Genomic DNA, 17,521 nt, shown 5'->3' with positions numbered 1-17,521 from the left:
GCGTTACGAGAGTACACATGTTATCGGCACTAGCGACCTTGAGTGACTGAATGGTTCCACTAAGAAAAAAAATCAAGAAAATCTTCTAATGGTGTTCCTAAATACGCGCCAAATTATAAGCAAGTTTTTTGTTCTTTAAGGTCTAATGAACAGCCAGATTGGACTGTACAGTACACAGGTACCTAAAGTTTAATAAAAAACCAACTTATCTTATTAGCTGGCCCAAAATGTTTGATGGAATTTTGGGTCCAAACTTTTCAATCAATAATTGTAATATACAGAAGGGTATTTTGTTTATCATCATTGGGGTTGTAAATTAATTTATCGTCCATCGACCGTAGTTTACACAATCTTTGTCTAAAAGTCTAAAATAAAGAGTTGCTTCTGTATGTAAGAAATTGCAATAAAGTAGTCATTTTTGGTCTAAAGCTGGAGATCTAGGAAAATTTTCGTATTGATTGTAATTTTCATGGAATGTCTTGGAGTGGTTTAAAGCTATTTATTTTCCCTCCCCTTCAGGCTAGAGGAAAGTTACTATTAGGATTTGAAAGAAATACAAATAAAAGGCTATACAAAAATCTGATTTGTATGATATTGTTTTATCTTGAACGTATTCACACAAAAGTGTTAAAACTTCCCCAGTTGAATAAAGGGCCAAATATATTCATAAAAAATACAACTTCTACCTATGCAAAATAAAAAAATTTAAAAAGAAAGAAGAACTTTGAGAAATGATTACTAGACTAGGGTGAGGCAATTTGAAAGTAAAGGAGATATGCTCATGATAGAAGCTCAATAATAGAAAGATTTTCGAAATCTGCCAATAAAAATGTTGTAATATTAACCCCTGAAATTTTGAAAACATACCATTTATAATAAAAGCTAAACTTGTATATCTTAACTAATACTTGATAATATTATAAGGAAGTTAAGCCATTTATAAAAAAAATAATACAACTTATAAATAAATACGATAATTTCAGAGATCCTCAACGCTAAGACAATGGACAATAAAATCATTCACAAGTCCTCAATGATAAATAACAAAATTACCCCTTCTGTAGATAAAAATAACGGATTGAAAAGTTTGGAATGAGCCAATCAAAATTCAATTGAAGTACCAAAAGTTTTTGAGCCAATGAATTCGATAACGTGATAACAATCTTTGGGTACCAGTGTAATTTACAGTCCAAAGTCAACGGTTAAGCTGCCCTGTAAAGAAGCACCAAATTGTAACTGCTATATTTTACTCAAGGACATAAACAGACAGACACCCTAATACTTTTACGCCAGATAACATTTTTCATTTTTAAAACATCTTATTTATCTGAAAATAGCACCAAGAAAAAAATATTTTAATTCAAACTAAATTAATAACAAATATACAATAATTGAACTAAATAATACATAAATTAACTAAAAACAACTTTCATCTTTTTTTATTAGATAAAATATTAACAAAAGTATCTTTAGATATTTGAATATTTCCAAAACTTTTCATACGTTTCTTTCCCTCGGCCTGGAACCTGTTTTAAATACCTGTATAGTTTAATGGATTTATTATTACTTGGATCTTACACAAGTTATCATGTACTCTAATAAAGTGAAACTTGTAGCTAGCTAAAATAACGATCCCCCTATCAACCCCCTTTACCCCCATCCCAACCCCTCCTTCTGGATAAACGAACTGACCAATAAATCTTGTCTATGTAAGCAACCTAAATTGACGACAATTTTTCCCCTGTCATAATATCCACGTAAATTCTATATCCATTTATAGTTTGGTGTAATGTTGTCGGGTTCGAGTCATTCAAATGTGTCCCAAATCAATTACAGCGATCTTAAGAGATAAGATAATAGACGGTTTATTGTGTACCCACCCGATTATGATAACAAAATTACCCCTTTTTTAAATTGTACTTATTGCTTCAAAAGTTTGGACAATGTTAGTTTGAACCAACCAATTTAATATATGTTTGTTTTAGCTTGACATAAACATAATAGTCCTTAGCTGAATCTTTAAATCATTTTGATGGCGCGCCCCGATTTAGCGCACCATCAAAATAATTTAAAGATTCAGCTCTTGTTTTTACATTTAAACTATACGGATATTGACCTAAGAAGTTTCATTTTTCTGCTAATATCTCCACCGTAACACTTGGCTGTCACGTCCTTGCGTAGGGCAGCAAGGTTTTCACGGGCTAAAATAAATTAAGTGTTATATCTAGAATACTTAGAATACATATCTATAACAAAAATTCCAATGTTTTATGAAATCTATCTTCAAAATTGGGTGTATTACATATAGGTTTGTTTTAAGAGTTGCATTAATCTTGTAATTGCCCCCCCCACCCCTCGCCCCCGTCCTAGGAAGCTAAGCAGTAAGCATGGCTGTTTTAAAAATTCCTCAAATACCAATAGTAAACTATTGCCTTTGAAAATCTTAATTGTCTGTTATAATATTTGGCAAAAAAAAATATCTTCAAGAAACTAAATGGCAAACAATGGCGAGTTGTTACCTTTGCAATCCTATTATATATTTTTTGTCTATATTTCTTGTCGAAGGATCTTGCTAAAAGCTCAACCGATATGGTTCTCCTTTACAGTAAAGCTTCATAATGGTTCAGGGAAGGTTTTTAACTATTTTTGGGGAGGGTATTTCCACGCTTCGAATAAAAAAAATGAGCCCCATTTTTATTTCTACTTTTAAAAAAAACTAAAATTGAATATGAGGAGGGGTCAACTTTCCTCCTAGCACCTTGAGTGACATTCTAGGGGGCGAATCCGCCAGTAACAATGATAAAACTTAATTGCCAAATATGCAACTTACCTAAAATCTTAGAAGTACTGCCAACAGCTGCCTGAATGGCAATAGCAAACTGTTGTCTTGGCAATTCTTCTTTTAATCTGCTCACCAAATGCCTTCCCTAAAAGATATTTTGGCTATGAATTAAAATTCATTTAATTTTTAGGTTTTAATACAAAGGACATTTATGGACCTTAAGTCAAATAAATCAATTTATAGAATCATATTATTTGATCTTCCAATAAAGTGAAAGAATAGAGGGGGTATGATCAATATGAACTCTGCCCACAGGACGGGGAACCGTTCCCGAAGTATTGGGTCTTTGAAATCAGCTAATAGAATCGGAAATATAAACACAGCCTAGTTTCTACAAAAGAACAAGTAATTTGCTAGCAAATAAAAAAGGTCCCCACAACTGGAACCAGGTAGTTATTTTCTTTTACATCTATTATTTTATCTTCCGTTGCACTGTGGGCAAATAAACGAAAACAGGAATAAATCATTTTCAAGTATAGTTAAGTGTTTAATAAAGCAAAAATCCATTATTTTGGTCAAGGATCTCATTTTCACAGTTTTAAGAAACCTAAAAGGATTTTGAAGACTTGAAAAGTTACATTGTTTTTAGAAACATTGAAAGTTTTAAATTGAAATCGAATTTTTAGCATTTATTTCAATTTTTTTGCTTATTCAAAAATTGGTTCAAAATCACCAAAAAGGTCACGATAAGATTATTTTTTTTACCTCATTTGTATTTTTAAAGAAAGTAGGTAGTCTCATAGTATAAAAAAAAACATAACATACCTTTTGCTGTGCTTTACTAGCATGACATATACAGCTTAATTCTTCCATCGGTTTTCCATTTAACAGGATACTAATTTTAACTGAAAATAAATATAACATTAGTATGACTTTACGCCGATTCCTGTTACATTCAGGTACAATCTAGTCAAGTCAGAACTTAGTTTTTTTATACAAATTAAAACATAATAGAATCAATCTAGTAATAAAATTTTTAAAATAGTGATTCATAGATCAATTAAACATATTCAGTGTGGCCACAACCAAAAAAATACTGATACTGAAGAAAAAAAAAGAAATACTGAAAATACTGAATCCTAAAATAAGAAAAAAATACTGAAATACTGAACAAAAAAATACAAATACTGAATAAGTATTTTTCTATATGATTCCTCATTTCAAAATTTCATATATCATAGCTTTATTATTCGGGGGATATTTTGCCTCTTAGATTTTCTTGCACCAATTAAGCAGAAAATGACTGATAAATATTTAAATGATTACAAAACTTAAATACTTTTTAGTTGAGTTAAGAGCATGCTAAAAAACTTTACCTTCAATAAGGGGGGGGGGGGGGTTTAAGGTTGTCGAATTGGGCACTTTTTTTGATATTGGGCGGCCCAATTGCCCAAAAGGGTTTTAGGCGGGTTTTGGGCGCCCAAAAGTGGTTTTGGGCACCCTTTTTGGGCAAATGTCGTAAAAAGCATATAAAAAGGATATAAAATAGCCTAAAACCATACCTAGACTTATTATTAGAAATAAAATAGCCTAAAAACATCTCAGGACCTATAAAGGCTCCACTGGAAAGGAGAACCATATCGGTTCAGCAGTTAGCGAAATCCTTCTCTAGATACAAAAAAGCTTACTAATTTATATAGTTAACTAGCGGCTACGGCCCTAGAGGCCTCTAGGGGCACTTGAGGAGGGCAGAGTCAAATTTGATAATCTGATTTTATTATTATATTAGATTTAAAAAGAAAAAGTAAAAAAAAATTGGTGGGGGAAGGGAAACATTTTTTTTTTTTTGGGGGGGGGGGTTTCCTCCCTCCATTTTTATTTTTAATTTAAAAAAAAAATTTTTAAAGTTTTGGGGGGAGTGTAATTTTTTTCTAGGGGCTATTTCTCTTAGGAGGGTGGTGGTACCCTCCCCCAAAATAATTATAAACCTTCCCAGAATCTATGAGAATCTACCCTGTTAAGGAGAACCCGATCGGTTCAGCGGTTTGCGAGATCCTTCGGTACAAACACACAGACACACATCCTGTTACTTTAGTATAAGGATTTCACCCAAAAAATAGGCCCGCCCCCCCTCTTTTTAAACCCCATCCCCTTTTTCTCTCCCCCTAAAAGGGGGGTGCCCAAAACTGCCCAAAAGGACCTTATATTGGGCGGCTCAAAACCGCCCGCCCAAAACTGCCCGCCCAAAAGCGCCCGCCCAAAATGACAACCCTGGGTTTAATGCAACCATCTCGTAATGATCATCAGTGATTAAATGGCACTTAGAATTCGAATTTCTATCTAAAATTTTTCATGAGTAATCCTTGGTAGGTCTATTTTCCCTAAATCGAACAAAAAGTTGGAAATGTAACGGCTGGCGGCTCAGCCGTTTTTTGCCTATTTTCAGGGCAAATTCATCATTAATTACGTATGAATCAACTTTTTAAAACATATTTTTGGTTTAATTCATGTTAAATGATAGCAATAACCAATTTTTAAATTTCTAGTACCAACAGCTACCGGCTAGAACCGTTTGATAAGGTTTTTGAGTGAGAAAAAGTATTATGTGAAGATAGGTTTCATGACTTTTTTGCTCTTAAGATAGTAATAAAATGGCAAAACAGCTGAGCCGCCAGCCGTTAGCCGTTACTTTTCCAACTTTTTGTTCGATTTAGGGAAAATAGACCTACCAAGGATTATTCATGCAAAATTTCTGATCGAAATTCGAATTCTAAGTGCCATTTAATAATTGATTACGAGATGGTTGCATTAACCCCCCCCCCCCCCCTCATACAAAGTACTCACCTTAGATTATTCATTCTATTAATAGACAAAAAAAAATATCTGAAAAAAATACTGTATAAAAGCATCTCAAATATCTAAAATATTTATATTTAAGATGAAATTGAAAAAAAAATGTATATTACCATCATAGACGTCCAAGCTTTTTATTTTGGGGGGGGTAAAATTTTTTTTAAGGGGGGGGGGGGGGGGTATTTCGCTTTTGGGGGGTAAAATGGCCGCCAATTTTTTTACCCCCCACAAAATTGTTACCCCGGAGTAAAATTTGCTTGGGGGGGGGGGGGGGTAATTACCCCCCTGAAATCTGTTGGCAGGGGTAAATTTTGTTTACTCCCCCTAAAATTTTTTTTTTGGGGGGGGTATTCACCCCCCCAAAATCTGACATCAACTACTAGAAAAAACATCTTATTTATGCAAAAATTTTTGGAAAGAAGTTGTATCAACTTTTTTGCTTTTTATTTAAGATAGCTAGCCGGTTCTTTCAGTAAGTAGTAGATGTAAAATTTTTCATAGAATTCAGATATGCAATCGGTTTTTTTGTAGACCTCTTATTTTTTAAGTAATTTAAGTTTTAAAAAAAAATAATTAAGTCGGTTTTAAGGTACTAAAACGCAACAAAATAAAAGAAGAAAATAGCCAGTATGAACAAAAATAGTAAGATCTTTAATTTGACACCTTACTTTTAAAATTCTGTTGAGTAATTGTTGAAAAAATCAATTTTTTTAACCTCGGTTTAATCAAAACATTAAACCTAAATATTTTCTCATACAGACATAAAAATATGGGTTCATATATACCATTAGAATGAGAAAAATAATATGAATCCATTCTAAGCGAAATTGAAAAAGTTTTAAAAAATTGTAATAAAAAATAGAAAAAATAAAAAGTTTATTTTAAGAATTGTAACTACTAAACTAGCCAATCACAAATCGCAAAAATTGACGAATCGGGAAGCTTAATCTATAAAATTAACCTATAGAATTGCCAGAAAAAAAGGAGAACGTTCATACAATATATACAATAGATACTACAATAAATATAGTGATATTAAAGAACATGTAAAGAATGAAAAATTATGAACAAATATGCATCAGTCTGTTTATAAACTTCAAAACAATGCAGTTAAAAATACATTATTGTTTCTTGTGTTTAAAAAATATCTGCTACATTGCATTGTCTTTTGTTTAGGTTTTGTTCAGGTTTGGTTCAAGCTAACCCTTTAAAGCCGAAAATTATGATTCTTAAAATAAACTTATTTTTTTTATAATAGTTTTATAAAACTTTTTCAATTTTGCTTAGAATAGATTCGTAATATTTTTCTGATTCTAAAGGTATATATGAACCCATGTTTTTTATGTCTGTTTGAGAAAATATTTAGGTCTAAAGTTTTTATTAAACCGAGGTTAAAAAAATAGATTTTTTCAATAATTACTCAACAGAATTTTAAAAGTAAGGTGTCAAATTAAAGATCTTACTATTTTTGTTCATACTGGCCATTTTCTTCTTTTATTTTGTTGCGTTTTAGTACCTTAAAACCGACTTAATTATTTTTTTTAAAAACTTAAATTACTTAAAAAATAAGAGGTCTACAAAAAAACCGATTGCATATCTGAATTCTATGAAAAATTTTACATCTACTACTTCCTGAAAGAACCGGCTAGCTATCTTAAATAAAAAGCAAAAAAGTTGATACAACTTCTTTAAGAAATAATGAAAATACTGAATCATGAAAATTTCCAAAAACTGAAAAATACTGAATAAAATTTTCAAATACTGAATATTCAGTATTTACTGAAAATACTGAACCCCCAATTTCCAAATACTGAAGAATACTGAATATTTTCAGTATACTGAAAAATGTGGCCACGCTGCATAATTCATGCCCATAAAGAAAAGAGAGGATTAGTGACATTTTTTAACAACTTTGATTACAGAATATAAACAGAAAGCTGTCTATTTGTTCATTAGGAATTTGAAAAGCTTTCATTTGCCGTATTAACTAACTTAATTAGGTACTTAAATAGTAAGGAAAAGGTAAAAATCAGGGAATCGATCTAGCACCCCAACAAATAAGAAACTCTTGAAAATCCCGTTTCCCCCAAACGTTACGGATTGACTGACTGACGGACGGACGGACAAAGTGAATTATAGAGTAGCTTCGCTACTAAAAAATTTCAGAATCACCCCAAATGAGCTACTAAAATTAGGATTATTGTTTTACCTAAATCACTTTGAACATAGCCGGCATCCTCGTAATCAAAGGAGGCGTAGCCAGACGATACTGACTTCAACTCGTCGAAAAACTCGGTGGCAACTTCGTTCAGCGGAAATTTATATTGCATATTTAACCTACGACAAAAATCATATTGAATCATTAAAGTATAAGTAAAGAGAGGGAACAAGTTATATGTAATTTTACCAGATTAGGGACCATATGATATCCCGACCTTCAATTGGGTCTTTTAATATCTACCAATAGCGTCAGAACAGCTAAAACAGCCAAGTCGCCACAAAAAAAAAAAAAAAACAATTTGCTAGCAGACGAAAAAAGGTCCCCACCACTTGGGCCAGGTAGTTATCTGGGCTATAAATAATACATCTATAGTTGTTGAATCAGTATATTTGTCCTAGGAGAATGGTTAGGACACTAGTTTATAATTCTGTGTGTGTGTGTAGCCATAGTTTCTTAGTGTTTAGACCTAAGTAGTCATGGAGAAGGACGAGACACTTTTGTATAGCCACTTGAGCTAGCAAGCTCCACGCCCAAGTACATTATGCCTTGACCCGCTGTCTCAAGGGAGCTACTCTTTATTACCTCACCCTCGCCGAGTATGGCAAGAGTCCCAAATTAAGTCACCGTAATGAATGACGCCCTCCGCAGAGGAGCTTGGGATAAAGGTTGTACAGATATTATGTACGTGACTATTAAGTATCCAAACCACTTAATAATCTCCCTTCTTACACAACCAGGGGAAGTTGTGTGAATATGTTCAACTGAGAATTCGAGTTGCCACATGGGGACTTGAACTCGAACTCTCATCACCGTAACTCAGTGCGTTACCACTGAGCTACGACGCCCCTCTAGTTTATAATTCTGAGGGTATATGGTTGAAGTCAGGGATCTTAGGGGATAAGACATTAGACGATAAATTTATATATATTGTATGACCTTATAATTATGATGAAAAAAAATATTCTTCTGTAGACAAGTATTGGTGGAAAAGTTTAGACACTGCTAGTTTGTACCATCCAATCAATATTTAATAAAAGTACGCAAGAACAACGGATTTTGTATTCGCTAGGCAATTGGAGGGAAAGCACCTATATAATTCTGTATTATTAAGTGATGCTTTGGTTTCAATGCTAACTTGTATATGCTATATTTTCTTTTTAAATATTAATGAAATCAAATGCAAATGCAATTAGTTGATTAAAACAAAAACAATAGATAGGAAAACAAAAAACAACCTTTTGTTTTAAATGTATAGAATTCATGAAAAGAAAACAAAAACCATAGGAATAATTGATGATAAATAATAAATTCATTATATTAATTCTGTAATACGTAGTTTTCTTTTTGAGAAAGAAAAAGTAAATAAAAGATTGAAAAGGGTTGGTTTTCTGTTATGCCGTCGGTAAGGTTTCAATGGACCATTTAGCGTCTGATCAACCCGCTAATTATAATCATTTTCCAAGACGAATAAATTACAGATAGAGAGAGGATATGGGGCTGTTTATTAAACTAGTCCCCAAAGTTTTATAAAGTGTTATAAGGTAAAGAGGAAGAGCCAGTATGAGGTGCATCTACCTGGAGCAACACACCACCACCTGTCCCAGCAAAGTCTTCTACCTTACTCATCTCAGAGGATCTCAAGTCAGTCATTTATAATAAAGTTTTCTTATACGTTGGCTTAACAACTTTGGGGATTTTAATAAAATGTGATTGGTTGGTTCATTTAGTTGAGTGTTCAAAAGTTTTAACCTCTAATTCTAATCTACAGAAGTAATTTTGTTTATCACAATTGGGGATGTACATCAATTTATCGGCCATTATCTTATCCCTTTGGATCCCTGAATACATTGCGTGGTAGTATAGCTACCATAAAATCTAACATACCTAGTTTGATCAATATTAACAATAGAGATTTGTTCTCCTCTTTTCTCATTACACAACTCTAAAAAGTAATATGATGTTAATAACTCAAGTGTGTGTTTGTTTGTAGTTTCCTAGTGCTTGGAAATAAGTAGATATTGATAAGGACGAGACACTTTTGTATTGCCCATAGGGCCAGCTCAAGCACCGTGTTCAAGTAAATTATGACTTGACACGCTGTCTCATGTAGCTAGTCTTTATTACCGCACCTGCATTGCTGAGTATGGCAGGTGTCCCAAATAAAGTAACCGCAATGAATTACAAATTCCTTAGCCTAAAACCATATTAACACTAAAATCTAAAAAATAAATAGCCTTAAAGCATCCCAGGACATATGTGAAGCTCCCATTAAATGAAGAAATTTCGATTTTTTTGTGATTTCTCTTGGGAGGCCAGGGTGGTGGTACCCTCCCCCAAAATAGTTATAAACCCTCCTGGGACCTATGAGAAGCTACCCTATTAAGGAGAGCCCGATCGGTTCAGCGGTTAGCAAGATCCTTTGGTACAAACAAACAGACATACAAACACACATCCTGTTACTTTATTATAAGGATAATACCTACCCATAATAGAATAAAGATACTTAACAGGGGTGATTATAGTCCCAATAACAGTTAGTTCTCTGTACTACTACACAAAATATAATACCTACCCATAATAGAAGAAAGATACTCTACAGGGGTGATTATAGTCCCAATAACAGTTGGTTCTCTGTACTCCTCCACAAAATATAATACCTACCCATAATAGAAGAAAGATACTCTACAGGGATGATTATAGTCCCAATAACAGTTGGTTCCCTATACTCCTCCACAAAATATAATACCTACCCATAATAGAAGAAAGATACTCTACAGGGGTGATTATAGTCCCAATAACAATTAGTTCTCTGTACTACTATACAAAATATAATACCTACCCATAATAGAAGAAAGATACTCTACAGGGGTGATTATAGTCCAAACAACAGTTGGTTCTCTGTACTACACAAAATATAATACCTACCCATAATAGAAGAAAGATACTCTACAGGGGTGATTATAGTCCCAATAACAGTTGGTTCCCTGTACTACTACACAAAATATAATACCTACCCATAATAGATGAAAGATACTCTACAGGGGTGATTATAGTCCCAATAACAGTTGGTTCTCTGTACTACTACACAAAATATAATACCTACCCATAATAGAAGAAAGATACTCTACAGGGGTAATTATAGTCCCAATAACAGTTGGTTCCCTATACTCCTCCACAAAGTTCTTTTCCAACCATTCTCCGGGATTTGAAACCTAAAATTATTATAGGATATTTCATTAAAGTACCGGTTGAACACTGATAGCTCCCCCTCCCCACAACCTTTTTTATAATATTGAAAAAATTAGGAAGGGGATAGTTTTCTTTTCCTTTGCAATTGAATGGGGCAATTAACCTTACGGTGCAAAAATAACTACTAACTAAGAGGCAGATAGCTTGTTGTCTAATCATTTTTGAGACCTGTCTTACAATCAGCAACTTGAACCACTTGAAACACATGGTCAGACATAGCTATATAAATCAGGGAGTAAGGGAGGGGACAATGGGCAATTAATTCAATTTAAGAGTTATCACTGAAAGACTATGAAATCCAGATTAATCCAGACAATATGAAGGAAATTATAAAGGGAAAGTTAATACAATACAGAAAACTATAAAATAAGAAAAGAGTTCCAAGAAAAAAACATTCATTTGAAAATTAGATTACAAGCACATCAGACTGACATAATCATTCTGTAATTAATAACTATAAAAATCTCCCTGGAACCCATTCAACCCATAGCCCCATCACCCAAAATTTATTTGGGTTCTTCGAATAGTTATTAAACAAATATCACAATAAAGTTTTTATCTATGAAATTAAATTTTCTAGAGAGAAAAAAATTTTTAAAAGTCACATCATAACAAATTAAGTTTATTGATACTTGTCTGCAATGTTCAAAACTAACACACGAGTTGCGGCATTTGTTGCGCTAGTACCCAAAGTCAGTCAGAAACTGCTAAATTCTTGTACATTCCCTTTAAGCCAGTTTCAAAAGTCTGAGACTCCTAAAAATTGAATACTCGATCCATTGTCCCTCCCTTACTCCCTGTATATAAATGCAACAGAAAAAAACTTAAAGAAACAATGTTACATATAGACGGTCAGAATAAGTAAATAAATGCTAAAGATTCTAATAAATATATCATTTCGTATGTTTATTTAACTAGCCTCATTGTACATGACATTGTGTGTACATACAGACAAAGTAAAACTTATAGAGAAGCTACTCTACTGCTAAGACTTACCGTTTTAATTTTTCCAAGTTGTTTAATCATTTTGTCGCCTTTAATAACAAGTTGATACGGCACAGAGGGGGCAGTTACAACCGTCTAAAAAGAATTTAGTTTATTAAAAGTCCGCAAGATGACTCTTCATAATATAATATAGTTCATCCTGACTCCTTTAAAAACAAGTTGATAGGGAACAGAGGGGGCAGTTACAACTGTCTAAAAGAATTTAGTTGATAAAAAGTCCACAAGATGTCTCTACACAGTCATCTAATTCTAATTAAATGAAAAATTTCAGTAGACAAAAGATCCACAAGATGACTCTGCATCATATTTTACTTCTAGCCTCTGTCAGAAAACATTTTAGTTTATACAAAAAACCGCATGACGGCTCTGTATCATAATCTAGTTGTAGCCCTAGTGGGAGGACAAATTTTAGTTGATAAAAATCCGCGAGATGCCTTTGCACAATATTCTAGTTCTAGCCTCTGTCATCTCTGTCATAGGCAATTTTAGTAAATAAAAAGCCTACAAGATACCTCTGCATTATAATCTAGTTCTAGTCTCTGTCAGAAGTAATTTTAGTTGATAAAAAATCCGCAAGATACCTCTGCATCATATTCTTGCTCCAGCCTCTGTGAGAAAACTTCCATGTGTAGAAATCCAAGGAAGCCTAACCGCCATCCATGGCCCAACGCAGGGCTTGACTCCTCACTAAAATATAGATAACTTTTATTACAATATTTGGCAATATGGATAGGTTTTATCCTATTATATAACCTAGTAAAGTGTTGTATGTTTGTTCATTAAGATCTTAATGAGTTCTTCATATTATTGATAGTTTCAAGCCATTTAACTGTCTGCCCCCTGCCCTCCCCCTCGAATTCAGAGTACTTTAAGATAAGGTCGCAGCCGCTTGTTCGAAATAATGTATCAAGATTCATGTCTAGTACAATTAGAATCTCTTCCAGTATTATAATTGTGATATTTATAATGATTGATTAAGAACAATGATCTATGCTTCACAATAGTTATAATATCATCTGACTAGTGCTACTACATTTAAAATTTTCCATGAAGTTTAGTGGGGAAGTGGGCCGATCCTGGCGGTACTGCAATACCAGGCCAACCCGTGACAAGGCTGGAGCAAGCTCCAAGTCCTCATCCCCTGACAAAAATGAGTTTAATATCGAAGGGGACACATGGTCCCCGTATCAGATATTAAGCTGATAAGAACAGATACTACACTTTGATCTTAGCCAAAAGGCCGAGAAGCGATACCCTAAATGGTACGATTTTGCGTACACTTAGAAACTTTAACAAAAATGTAACTACTTGTCCAAAAATATTCGTTATTTGCACTTATAACTTTAAATATTAGAATATAACATAAAATTATGTAAAATAATTATGAACCCTTAAAGATTTAATACTATATTACTCTATAATCTAAAGAACTTAGTAATTATTGAGCCTCCTAACGGAATATTATAAAACTAAATTGTCCAAAAAGTGGAAATTGTGACAGCCAATCACAATGGACTTGGGAACAAAATCCGCCAATAGGGGAGAAGATTAAACTAGTCTATAAACACCCACACACAGAGTGTAGTCTGTGTGTGGATTTTTATTAGAGTAACAAAGAGCGCTCAGAAAACTACTTATCTATGATATTTAAGTATAAGATTTTTTATATAATAAAAAATGATAAATAGAGTAAAAATTGTACATTTAAGATTATAATTTGAAGCTTATCAATAAAATTTACAAAATTCCAACTATATTTTTGTAGATTAGGTCCAAACAATGATTAAATTGATTACTCTAGTTAAGTTTGTCTAATATAGAGAGACTTCTAAATCTATAGTGTAGAGGGGAATCTACCGCATAGGGAAATAAGGGAGTGGGGTATAATAGTATAAAATGGGGAAAGAAAGGAAAGGGGAAGATAGAGAGAGTCGGACAAAATCGTTTACTAACACAAACTAACACGCACACACACACACACCCAGCCAATGCCATTCAATCAAAGTAAAATACACAGAAAATAACATGCGGACGTTAATTTTATTTACTTTGCTTTAAAGTTTAAACACAAAAAACGGTCTTTTATATTTAAAAAAAACTTTTAATACAGGAATGATAAACGCATAATTTTAACTAGTGCAGATACATATAAATACTTAACAGAGATATTGAAATAAAAAACTGCAGTTTTACAGTAAAAAATACTAAAATATGTTAAATTGTTAAAAGATGGATAAAAAGTAGTATAAAATGATCGGACCAAACCACAAAACATTAGTTTCAGAGTAGGCTTTGTAACATAAATGGAAAAAATAAGGCCATAAAAATGTTTATTTTACCTTACAGAGACACTATTATCGTTTAAACACAGTTTTTCTATAGCAGATCTAAAAATATAACAAAAAATGCATTATAAACGAGTAATAATAGAATTAACACAATTTTTGGATCATGTTACTTGTCGATGCAGCGCTGCACTTACAAGTAACATGTTTAACTTTGCTGCACTTACAAGTAACATGTTAAAGGGAGATAAAAAAGGAGATAGGCAGACAATGCTAGTTATATTTTTTTATTTAAAATAAGCTTTTTAGTCATTTCTAAAGAACTTCAAAACCCCAAACAACTTCCTTCATCTTGAACCAAATTATGCAAGGAAAACTCCTCCCACTCTTTTTCTCCTGAGAAATTTCCACCAATTTCTAAATTAAACCTTTGATTTAAAAAATCTCCACCATCTGGAAAACATAACTCAGGGCAATTTCATGTACAACCCCCTCCCTCCCTTCTATTCCAACCAAATTATCATGTGTAATTATTTAATAATATTTTTGCATATATTCAAAACCATTACTAATAAATGTTTAGCTAACGAATTAATCTTAATTGTTTCTATTTATAAGGGGGGGGTTTTTAATGCAGTAATCTCGTAATCAATGATTAAATGGCACTTGGAATTCGAATTTCAATCTGAAATTTTTCATGAGTAATCCTTGGTAGGTCTATTTTCCCTAAATCGAACAAAACGATGGAAAAGAAACAGCTGGCGGCTCAGCCGTTTAGCCGTTTTTTGCCTATTTTCAGGGCAAATTCATCATTAATTACGTAGGAATCAACTTTTTAAAACATATTTTTGGTTTAATTCATGTTAAATGATAGCAATAACCATTTTTTAAATTTCTAGTACCAACAGCTACCGGCTAGAACCGTTTGAAAAGGTTTTTGGGCGACAAAAAAATTATGTGGAGAGAGGTTTCGTGACTAATATGCTCTTAAGATTGACAAAAATTAGTAAAACGGCTGAGCCGCCAGCCGTTAACCATTATTTTTCCAACTTTTTGTTCGATTTAGGGAAAATAGACCTACCAAGGATTATTCATGCAAAATTTCAGATCGAAATTCGAATTCTAAGTGCCATTTAATCACTGATTACGAGATGGTTGCATTAACCCCCCCCCCCCCCTTATATTAGTATCTCTATAGGGATATTGCTGCATCTACAAGTAACATGTATGAGTTTGCTGCATCTACAAGTAACATGTGATAAGCGCTGCATCGACAAGTAACATGATCCCAATTTTTAAAACCAAGAGATTTTGTACTTTTAATAGCAGAAAAAAAGAGATTTCTAATGCCACAGGGTTTTTAGAGAGAAATGTCTTTTAAAACTTAATTGTGCCCAATTTATGTATAAGCATAATTAAGATTTTTAAAAAGACGATTCTCTTAAAACACCCTGTGGTATATTGATACTAACCTTAAATCTTTATGATCCGCAGGGTTTAGCGGATAAATGCCAGCAAATAACATCGGCTTACAGGGCTCTATCTCTAATAGAGGTGGCATGGGATTATCCTAAAATATCAATGTTAATTGGGTAAATAACATTTCTTTACAGGGCTTTATTTCTAAAAGAGGTGATAAAGGATGGTCCTAAAAATCAATATTAAGTGGGCAAATAACATTACTTTACAGGTCTCTATCTCTAATAGAGGTGGCATGGGATTATCCTAAAATATTAATGTTAAGTGGGTAAATTAATAACATTACTTTACAGGTCTCTATCTCTAATAGAGGTAGTAGGGGATTATCCTAAAATATCAATGTTAAGTGGGTAAATAACATTACTCTACAGGGCTCTATCTCTAATAGAGGTGTCATGGGATTGTCCTAAAATATCAAGGTTAAGTGGGTAAATAACATTACTTTACATGTCTCTATCTCTAATAGAGGTGGAATGGGATTATCCTAAAATTTCAAGGTTAAGGGGTCAATATACGCAAATTACATTGGTTTACAGGGCTCTATTTCAATAGAGGTGGTAATAGATGGTCCTGAAATATCAATGTTAGATGGGTAAATAACATTACTTTACAGGGCTCTATTTCTAACAGGGATATCAAAAATTTTATTCTAAAATATCAAGGTTAAGTAGGTCTTACTTTTTTAATATTTACACCCTCTTGTTTGTTTTAGGGAGGGGAGGGGTAGAGGGTGGTAAACCTAGAAAAGTGTATCCACTTTCCTTAATTTTTCCAGGGGGGTGAATACAGCCTCATTCTGTGCGAATATGATGAATACTATTTATAAAGTTCTAAAATGACTGACCTTTAAATAAAAAGTGTCTCCAATAACTGCTTCTTTAGCCGTTTTCATATTACATGTTATATAACCAACCTAAAATAAAATATAATCAAATAAGACATATTTTACGTGAAATAAACAATTTAGTTACAAAACAAGGATAGAATTATCCTTAAGGTTTATTCACAAGAAAATTCAAGATTCTATCTTATACAGCAGCAGAGTACATCACATTTCCCACATATTAATTACACGTAACCCGAGTCATTACAGACGGACCGACGGACCGAAGTTTGTTGTAAAGTAGATGCATTTTGGTAAATAGAATCTTTAAAATTTTCAACTTGCTATCTCAAAGAGAAGTCAATTATATACCACTATACTAGCGGCTACGCCCCTAGAGGCCTCTAGGGGCACTTGAGAAAGAGAGAGTCGAATTTGATAACCTAATTTATAATTTTAGATTTGGAAATAATAAGTAAAAAAAAATTTTTGGGGGGGGGGCGGGAAATTTTTTTTTTTCACCCTATTTTTATCTTTACTTGAAAGAAATTTTTTTTAAAATTGGGGGGAGGAGTAATTTTTTTCTAAGCGATTTCTCTCGGGAGGGTGGTGGTATCCTCCCCCAAAATAGTTATAAACCTTCCCAGGACCTATGAGAAGCTACCCTGTTAAAGAGAACCCGATCGGTTCAGCGGTTAGCGAGATCCTTCGGTACAAACACACAGACACACAAACACAGAGACAAACAGACATCCTGTTACTTTAGTATAAGGATTTTTCTCGTAAAAATTCCATGATAAAAAAGCATTACCGACAAACTTACA

At 33.1% G+C, this 17,521-nt stretch overlaps 1 protein-coding gene and 1 non-coding gene across 2 annotated transcripts in view; both read right to left on the bottom strand.

Annotated features, from left to right (window-relative positions):
• Positions 1-1,322: 1,322 nt before the first annotated feature.
• waw (Translation factor waclaw) overlaps positions 1,323-17,521 on the bottom strand; it is a 30,051-nt gene continuing 13,852 nt past the window's right edge. The window contains exons 11-22 of the mRNA XM_080154631.1: positions 16,719-16,787; positions 15,868-15,965; positions 14,450-14,497; positions 12,692-12,797; positions 12,102-12,185; positions 10,960-11,068; positions 9,741-9,798; positions 7,845-7,972; positions 3,608-3,687; positions 2,831-2,927; positions 2,117-2,201; positions 1,323-1,526 (exon numbers count right to left, since the gene is read on the bottom strand). Coding sequence (XP_080010757.1) covers positions 1,430-1,526; positions 2,117-2,201; positions 2,831-2,927; positions 3,608-3,687; positions 7,845-7,972; positions 9,741-9,798; positions 10,960-11,068; positions 12,102-12,185; positions 12,692-12,797; positions 14,450-14,497; positions 15,868-15,965; positions 16,719-16,787 — 1,059 coding nt within the window. The 3' untranslated portion in view covers positions 1,323-1,429. The remainder of the gene's footprint in view (positions 1,527-2,116; positions 2,202-2,830; positions 2,928-3,607; positions 3,688-7,844; positions 7,973-9,740; positions 9,799-10,959; positions 11,069-12,101; positions 12,186-12,691; positions 12,798-14,449; positions 14,498-15,867; positions 15,966-16,718; positions 16,788-17,521) is intronic.
• Positions 13,171-13,362, bottom strand: LOC145315355 (U2 spliceosomal RNA). The gene has a single exon (XR_013878061.1). It is a non-coding gene; the product is annotated as a U2 spliceosomal RNA (small nuclear RNA).

This window comes from Acartia tonsa, chromosome 3 (genome assembly GCF_053477335.1).
Source record: "Acartia tonsa isolate MP-2025a chromosome 3, ASM5347733v1, whole genome shotgun sequence".
In the NCBI taxonomy this organism is placed as follows: Eukaryota; Metazoa; Arthropoda; class Copepoda; order Calanoida; family Acartiidae; genus Acartia; species Acartia tonsa.
The sequence above is the reverse complement of the archived record's forward strand: the minus strand, read 5'-3'. Positions and strand labels throughout refer to the sequence as shown.